At 36.9% G+C, this 8,983-nt stretch overlaps 1 protein-coding gene across 2 annotated transcripts; it reads right to left on the minus strand.

The window, feature by feature from the left end:
• Window positions 1-8,529, minus strand: LOC127658088 (guanine nucleotide-binding protein G(I)/G(S)/G(T) subunit beta-3-like). 2 transcript variants are annotated; one of them, XM_052147186.1, is made up of 9 exons: window positions 8,402-8,529; window positions 6,009-6,135; window positions 5,593-5,738; window positions 5,268-5,331; window positions 3,797-3,959; window positions 3,546-3,612; window positions 3,250-3,451; window positions 2,393-2,609; window positions 1-717 (listed from the first exon to the last, which is right to left on the minus strand). In XM_052147186.1, the coding sequence occupies exons 2-9, from the start codon at window positions 6,063-6,065 to the stop codon at window positions 611-613; spliced, it is 1,023 nt and encodes a 340-aa protein (XP_052003146.1). In that variant the 5' UTR covers window positions 6,066-6,135; window positions 8,402-8,529; the 3' UTR covers window positions 1-610. The 2 variants fall into 2 exon arrangements, with proteins under 2 accessions (XP_052003146.1, XP_052003147.1); XM_052147187.1 differs by lacking the exon at window positions 8,402-8,529 and adding an exon at window positions 7,284-7,376.
• Window positions 8,530-8,983: the final 454 nt, after the last annotated feature.

Below are 8,983 nucleotides of genomic sequence, written 5' to 3' on the forward strand. Positions count from 1 at the left end.
ATTGGCCTGAATATGCAGAAAAGAACAATCAGATGATACTATCAGTGCACTAAAAAAAAAATACAAAATCAACAAAAATAAACTTCAAACAGACAGTCTCACTAGAAAACTATTTGATCTATCTATAGGCTGTAAACCACATTGTATAAAAGTGAAAATGTAATTCTGTGTAGACAAGTCATTGTATACTCAAATCTTGCACAACTATTTTGGCAACCTCTTTCATATAGGTTTGATAGCATGGGATGCACTATGTAGATGATATCAGAAAGCTTTATGCAAGTCTTGAAAGTCTTGTATGCAATAACACACTCATGTGCTAATTACTCTATCCAAAAATGACCTCAGAAATCACCAAATAGGTAATTGCTTTGTAAATGCCCACTTTTGCAGTTAATCCTTGAAAGATTTTGATCTATTATTGCATGATTTCTTTGACAAGATTGTTCTACAAGTTCTCCCATCTCTGAATGAGTTTTTCCTATTCACAGTCCTTCTTGTTGTGATGCTAATACAAGTATTTTCCATTGTCCTGTTTCAATCGTATCGATTACATTGTACTCTGTCTTTGACATATTCTCCTAATATTGCCTCTCTCTGAGACAGCGCCTTAGTTCCAGATCTTCAGAAAGCTATCCCATGACCCTGTGCAGCAGGCCATGCCATCAGTCGTCACTCCAATACAGCTCACTCTGTTGTCATGACCAGACAACACTCCTGAAAAAACAAACATGAATATTTAAAGTCATTTGAAGTGACAATTAAGTGCAATTTAAGCTGTTAGCATAAAAAATAAATAGTTGTGAAAAGTTTTAGAATTCACGGTAACTGCATTAAGATTTTATAGTCACGTGGGTCTTAATAATTGTCCTCAGTAACACATGCAAATTGTCTCATTCAGCTTATGTAAGTTTTTGTCGAGGTAACTACAAATGATTAATTAACACAATACATTAAAACATTAATTTAGCTGTAATGCATCCTAGAAGCTTGCATATATGCAACATTTGTTTAATATGAAACCATTCAGACAACTCTGTTTGGGTTTAGAAAACAATTGGGGTAATATTGTTTTTCTAACAGGTTTATTTAAAAGCATATTCCTTATTCTATTGACAGCATTTGTGGCATAATGTAGAAAAAAGTAATTTAGACACTTCCCTCCTTTTCTTTTAAAAAAACAAAACAAAATCGAGGTTACAGTAAAGCACTAATGGAATTGTGAATGGGGCCAATGTTTGGAGGAATTAAAGGCCAAAATGTTAAGCTTAGAGTAAAAGCCATTACATTAGTTCTTCTGTTAAGTTTTGTGTATTATTTAAGCTGTACATTTGTTAAAATCGTCATTATTACAGTAATTTTAGGGTTTTATGGTTTACGGCGTTGTGTCACCATGGCAACAAAGTTATAAAATTGGATTTAAATTTACACAGAAAAGGTTAGTATGTAATTTTATCACAATAAAATCATGTTAACATGCATATTGTTTACATCGTTTGGCTATACTTTTGAAACGGTGAGTATATTAATGTTTAAGGATTGGCCACATTCACTTCCATTTCAAGAGTCTCACTGTAACCCAGATTTGAATTTTATTTATAATTTATTTTATTTATTTTTTATTCCGTGGAGACTTATGCTATTCTCCGAAATCCATACACATCTTACCACGCGCCCCATTGAGAGCGAGAACCACTTAATCGCGACCACGAGGAAGTTACCCCATGTGATTCTACCCTCCCTAGCAACCGGTCCAATTTAGTGTCTTAGGAGACATGGCTGGAGTCACTCAGCACACCCTGGATTCAAACTCGCGACTCCAGGGGTGGTAGTCAGCATCAATTCTACTCCAGATTTTTACTTTTTTAAAGAAAAGAATGGATATGTATTTTTTGTGGTAATCAACATTATGCAACAAATGCTGTCGATTGAGCTTAACTTGTCTTGAACCCAAAACATTCCTTTAGAGTTATTCACATTTCTTATTCCACATCTATACTAATACATTTTTGGTTGAGAACTCCATTTTCCATATCCTAACATCATCAGTGTATGTGGTACTAGAGGGCGTTTTCCAAAGTCACCGTTTACTGAGGAGGAAAACATCTTTATTATTGATGAGAGGTGTAAGTAAACATGAAAACATCAATGCGTTTTCAACCGAAAGCGTGTTAGTGCAAAGGAGCTTAATATCTGTGACTACAATGTTCGTTATGCCTGGATATACATACAGTAATTGCTTTTTTTTTTTTTTTTGGGAAGAGATTTTCATAATGGTTTTTTTTTTTTGGGATAAAATTTTTCTAATGAATTCATACACACCAAATACATGTCAAAGGACTCAGATGCTGTTATCAGTATCTGCTGTTCACATCTATTTCCTGCTACCTACCGACTCTCTCTGCCTTAAGCGAGTCCCAAATATTGCAGTTAAAGTCATCATAGCCAGCAAGGATAAGTCGTCCAGAAAGTGAGGGAGCAATGGAAGTTACTCCACACATGATGGCGGAGTCCTGGTATGTCATGAGCTCCTGATCTGCACGCAGGTCATACAGCTTGCAGGAAGCATCATCTGAACCTGTAATCACTGCATTGCCATTTGGGAAAAACTGAAGAGGCCAGAGACAAAGAGTGAGAGAAAGATAGGTTGAGTACATGGATGATAATAAAATGGAGATAAATATTTAGTGTGTATTTTGCTTTGAGACTGTAGATTTTTTCATTTTTGGGAGAAATGTGAGTAGTGCTAGTACCAAGACTCAAGGGTGTTGTCGTTGGTTGTCAGGGCATTGCTATGTGATTGCTAAGGAGTTTTGAGTGTTTTTTTAGCATGTTGCTATACGGTCACTAGTGTGTTCTGAGTGATTGTTATATGGTTTCTTTCTGACCCAAGTCAAAAGCACCCACTCCCAAATCTCTATGATGTTCTGGTCCATAAGAGATGGACTGTGTCCTTCCTTTGATGTAAATCTATGGGCTTTTTTGCTAATTTGATCATTTATAGAGCACAGCCCTCCTTAACAAGTCACACTGGAGGAAACATATATCTCCATACCAAAAATGGTGCAGGATCAGTTAAGTACCAAAGTTTAATACTTATGTTTTTTACTAACCTTGTGTGAAATAGGAATTATAGTGTAAGGCAAATGAGGCTTGCCTTATGTTTTATTATGTTTTGAATAAATATTTCCCTTGTTGTTTTGTGGTTGTAATCTCTAATTGATCTTTATAACTCAAAATGATTCTTACCCCAATGGCATTGATGTCGCTCTCATGGCCTCCAAAGGTCTGTCTGCACTGGCCGTCACGGATGTCCCACAGTTTGGCTGTGAAGTCACAAGCTCCTGAGATGAAAGTGTTAAAGTCTGGGGCCACACCCAGAGACATACAGTCTCCTAGATGGCCAGCAAATATGGTCTTCTGTGATCCTGTCTCAATGTCCCACAGAACACTGCAAAAAGGTCAGAGGTCATGTCAGTAGGGTAGTTTAATGCGAATGCATAATTTAATTCCTCTTTTTAATTTATATATATTTGACTGTGTACCAGGTGCAATCTCCAGAACTGGTGATGATTTCACTGTCACTCAGGAAGCGGCAGCAAGACAGGTAACCTATATTGTAAAACAAAAGGAAAAACACACACTTCAGTCACAGGTAGCTACAGACTCACAATTCACTCCCTTTCTCAGACAGAGTAGAAGCCTATATTTGTGTTAATATGGAGCTCAGAAAGTTTTAAGTTCCAAATAAAGCCTCTGCTATTTTTAACTATGAAGATTCATGAATTATTCATACCTGTGTGTGCTGCGAGCTCCCGCATGACCTTAACATTACCATCTTTGCCCTTCAGGTTATAGATGGAGCACATGTTATCAAGTCCTCCACACGCCACCATGTTTCCTGAAGGGGCGTACGCACATGTCATGACCCATGAGGACTTCAGTGGGATTGCATGCACCTAGACCACCATCAGGAACAATGATTAATTAACTTTCAAGAGATTAAGGCTTCTGGCATCTGGTAATAAATATGCTGTCAATTAAGCTTTCTCAATTATAGAAATACATTGATATAGATATTATACCTCGATCAGACACGTTTCAGAGGGATATTCAGATGCTAAGCGCAGCACTCCAACATGGTAACTAACAATTAAATAAATAGGCTAAATAACTATATAATTTTATTGCACAAAACTATCAAATTAAGAAAGTCTCCTGCAATAAAGAGTGACACATTAGCACTTATGCGCATCCTGAATGCAGAAAGACAAGCTTCAATGTAACCACAGTGCTTCAGAGCGATCCTCGCTGCGCATTAAAAAGCTCAGAACTGCAAGATAATGATGCGTGTAGACATCTAGCAGTTTAACTTTTCTTACTGTAACTATTCATTTAAGCAGTGTGAGATAGAATCAGACAAAGATTTTAATCTCTTCAAAGCACCTCACAAATATGGGAGTATTACTCACAGCAGAGGATTTAATGCCTGGCTGACAGTGATCATCTTGTAATGTATTGTTGATGCATGATTCCATGAATGGAATAAACTTTAAACATCACCACTAAAAATATTAATGTTAGAAGTCGACCCCACTAACAGACTAGTCAGTTGTTGGATGACTTGTTGATTAGTCAACCACTGTGGCACATCCCAAATAGAGATGTATATTGATTTATGAGGGATGTATAGAAAGTTGTGAAGTTTATTAATTTAGATACTGCACTATCTATTGTCTCCAGGGGCGGAGCTTGGTTTTTCAGAATGTGGGTGCAAGTGAAAAAGCAGGAGTTTGGTGCAAGCTCCAGGAATTGGATAAAGGCTATGTCGAAGAGAAAAAATATTTCCTAAATAATATCACTACATATTCCAAAGCTATAGTTCCACTACAGAACCAGAGATTACTGGTTGTTTCTGGAAGATGCCAAGATGTCACAGTTTACAGAGTCTTTCACTTACAAAATGTAGCAACAGAATTTGCATTGCTTCAAAGTAAACAGAAACTGTTTCAACCCTACTTTCAAACTTCACGTCATCGAAATATGCCTCCTCCCTCTTGCAGACAAATTTGACCACTGGCAGTTACTCATTTTCTTAATAGCCATAGCCAGAAATGATTTGCATTTAAATGTACATGAGAGCAAGTTAAAGTGCTCTACTGATTTTTGGTGAGCAACACCCACCAAAGCAACCATTTTTTTAGAATGTTTAATCAATGGACGTAAATGATTTATGGCTTTTTAAGGGGGGGGGTGTATTGTATTACCTTATTGGTGCTGTAGCTGTCCCATACAATTAACTTGCCATCTTGGGATGCACTGACACACAATCTGAGAGAAAGACAATGAGAGACAAAAAGACAGCAATAGAGGTCGAGATTACAAAATAAACATGTTCTGAAGCCACAAGGAAAAGAAACAAATGGTATGAAAAGACTTCAGTAGGTGATTCAGTGCTGATCAATTGTAGCTACTGTACCACAAACTCAAGAGACAAATGATCTGATCCCTTTCCAAGCCTTTCAGACTTATTTTAATAAGCAAACTAAGATGTTGGTTATAAAGTATGTGTGCAAATAGGATACTGTTTACTTTGAGTCTGTCCCCCAGTGCATGGCATAGATTTTAGACAGGTGGCCTCTCAACGTTTTCCTGATCTTTAGCTGGACACGCCCCACAACAGCTGTCCCTGCCACATGATCCTGCAGTGTAAGGTCCTGCACAGCTTTACGAGCTGCCTATAGAGCAGAGACATCAGACGGCAACATAGCACATATTAGAGTTGATCCCAAAACATTTTCTATAGGCTCCACTGTGGGATATAGTTGAGAATTAAGCTGTGAATTGTTTACTTCATATTTATCAAGTTTTTTTTTTATACTTTTAACTAATATTTATTTAAAATTATGTAAAATGTTTGCTACAAAACGTTAATATAAAAACAAATGCGTAGAATATACGGTTTGATATTTTTGTTATTCTTCAAGATCTTTGATAGTGACACTAACAGTGATCTCATCCTTCAGGCTCTCTGCCTCCTTTCTCAGTTGCTCCATTTCACCCATGGCAATGATTGTCAGGCACAGTCGAATACGAATACAGACAGGAAGTGAGATCAGTAGAGCGAAGAAAAAGCTGGGGAGAAGACAGTATTATTAATTATTTCTGTCTTTTTCATTTATATTGTCACAGTAATCACAGCTGTTGTTTTGATTATGACTGTGCAAGTTATCCTACTGCCTGTGGCCAGAGGTCATTGTTTATGCTTTTGTTGAAATATATCTTCGGTTGTCACTTCAACAGGTATTTGCAATTCAAACTCTCCTCAACCTATTTTGCAAATCCTCACAAATAAGGATGCATGCAAAATTTCACTTGTGCAACCTTACAGGGTTGCACAAGTGAACTGTGGCTCAGTTGGTAGATAGAGCAGGTTGGCCACTAATCGCAGGGTTGGCGGTTCGATTCCCGGGCCAAATGACTCCACATGCCGAAGTGTCCTTGAGCAAGACACTGAACCCCAAGTTGCTCCCAATGTCAGGCTAGCGCCTTGTGTGGCAGCTCTGCTGTCATTGGTGTGTGAATGTATGTGTGAATGGGTGAACGAGACCTGAAAAGTGTAAGCCTTTCAGACTTTAACCGCTAAGGTTAAAAGAGGCGCTATATAAGTGCAGACAATTTAACATTTACACCCACAAACAAAAAGGCATGTGACCAAAAATATATGACTAAAAATATGACCAAAAATGTCATATTCAAGCAGCCATATAAGAATCGGCTTTTTCTGTATTCATACAAACATTTCCTTTAAAAAAGTCAGATATTACACTACATTGATAATTTAGTTCATAAATACATTATTTATATGGACATTAGTTTGAGTTGCATTAATTTATCACACAAGTGTTAAATGTTTGTGGTGGATCAAATATAATGAGTAGTTTTAAATTCTCAGCATTTACAGGATAACAAAACAGATCATAGTTATAAGAAAGTAAACAGCAGACAGTGATCATTGTGTTTCAATTAATAATTAATCTGCATGTATTTGCTTTAACAAATATTCAAATTATGTCAGAGCTCTCAAACAATGGTCAAAACAATAAGTCGATTTTCTGCTGAAGACACAAGCAGTGGTCTCAAAATCATGGTCTCAGAGATTATTGGTGATCTTTTGGCACTAATTAGACCAAATAGGTCAACCCCAGCTTGTAGTATTGATATGAAATAGCTTTTCTGTTTTATACAACATATATTGCAAGGTTCTGAATATCATGTCTTACCTTTCAAAGCCTGACCAGTTTTATGTATATTATTTCCTTTTGCTTTAATTGTTTTCCAATCTTTGTGTCTCTCCCGAGCTTGCATGACCAAATGACTTTTGCCTAAAATTTGTTTGAGAGGAGATAGCGTTGTAACAGAAGGGTATGGATGGGAGAGAGGTGGACCGGTGGGAGGGAGCTGTTTCGGAATGGACATCAGAGAATGATAAAATGTTTCTGTTGTCAAACTCAAGGTGAACACGATACCTGACATTACTGCTTTGTATTTGTCATCTCTTGTCATTAGTGTGAATTAAACAGAAAGGCAATGTTATCACCAACAAGACTGAAAGCACCAAATACCACAACCAGAAAGGGACTAATGAAAGAGTGGGGGAGAGAGATATAGAGATAGTGAGTTTAAATCCACACTGCTGAGATTTTAAAGGAGGCCTTTTGAATCAAATTTGCTCTCATCCGCTTATTGACTGCTCTTTGCATCTGGATAAGAGCTAAAGCAGTGATGGTAAGGTGGGGGTAGATAGACAGACAGATAGATGGAGAGATGGAGAATGGGTGTAAAATTGTGGCCTAGCCATCATTTGAATCTCTGTGATCATGTTACATTCATTAGTCATTTCCAAACCTTTATTTTTTTTAAATGAATGTTTTAAAACAACTGGTTGATTCTTTGCATTTATAAGACTGATGTTAATTATTAAGTCATTTGAAATTATTGAAAATATTAAAGATTATTAAAGAATTATCCATAACACTTCTGTTATAATGATACAATGTTAAAAAGCACTTAGGATATCTCACCTCTACAGAGACATTTAAGACATTTCTTCTGTGCTACACTATTGCCTATCATCACAACATATAACAATGAAAAGTCACAGATATCTTTTGTCACTCAAGCACAAAACATTCATTTTCTTTTAGACCTTTAAAGGCTACTTAAGGGTTAAATCTGTTTGACTTTGGTGGAATAGGTTTGGCTTTGGCTTAAAGTATGAATTTTAATCAATTAATGTATTGTTATATTAATAACTTGGCCATGTTTGAAAGTAAAACCTAAAGCCATGTTCAACAAATTCAATAGATATCTGAATGATTAGAAAATGTCCAACACTTACCTACTCCTCTAAGAAGTTTCTCCACTCTATTTGTATATTCCCCTACCAGCTCTCCTACTCTCCACTTGTCCTTTTCTCAGGACAATGTCTTTCATTCAGGTTTTCTGCTTAACGTACCTCCTGATCACTCTCTCTCACTCTGAAACTCTGCGATTCTTTTGTGATGTGCAGATGAGGATTGGAGGGGATGAAGTGAGATCAGGGCAGAAGGGATAAAGCCTGGCTGGGATGGAGAGAGTGAGAGGGAGGGAAATCTGTTAGGAGAGAACAGAGAGCAAAAGACAAGAGAACTAAATATTAGGGAGAATCAGGTCAAGAGGTTACATGCCAGAAAAGCAGGTGTAGAAAATGAAGGGCCAGGTAAGGGAGAAGAAAGGGTAGACTTCACTAGTTTTTGCTTTCAGAGGATAATAGAAATGATACTCATCCATCCATCACTTTTTCCCCAATCTGGATGTCAGTCATTTCTTTCCAAAAAACTAAATGAAACATTGACTAAATATAAAACTTTGTCTTAAACGAATGTTCCGTCAATACGATTTAAATGTCAATACGATTTAAGCTCAATTGACAGCATTTGTT

This window comes from Xyrauchen texanus, chromosome 17 (assembly GCF_025860055.1).
Source record: "Xyrauchen texanus isolate HMW12.3.18 chromosome 17, RBS_HiC_50CHRs, whole genome shotgun sequence".
Classification (NCBI taxonomy): domain Eukaryota; kingdom Metazoa; phylum Chordata; class Actinopteri; order Cypriniformes; family Catostomidae; genus Xyrauchen; species Xyrauchen texanus.

What these genes read in the sequence shown, in the direction of transcription:
- LOC127658088 (XM_052147186.1), bottom strand. Translation starts at nt 6,065, where the DNA reads ATGGGTGAAATGGAGCAACTGAGAAAGGAGGCAGAGAGCCTGAAGGAT. An exon ending in GCGACATCAATGCCATTGGG is followed by an intron (nt 2,610 to 3,249) that starts GTAAGAATCATT and finishes TGGCCTCTTCAG; the next exon opens with TTTTTCCCAAATGGCAATGC. An exon ending in GCTTAAGGCAGAGAGAGTCG is followed by an intron (nt 718 to 2,392) that starts GTAGGTAGCAGG and finishes TTGTTTTTTCAG; the next exon opens with GAGTGTTGTCTGGTCATGAC.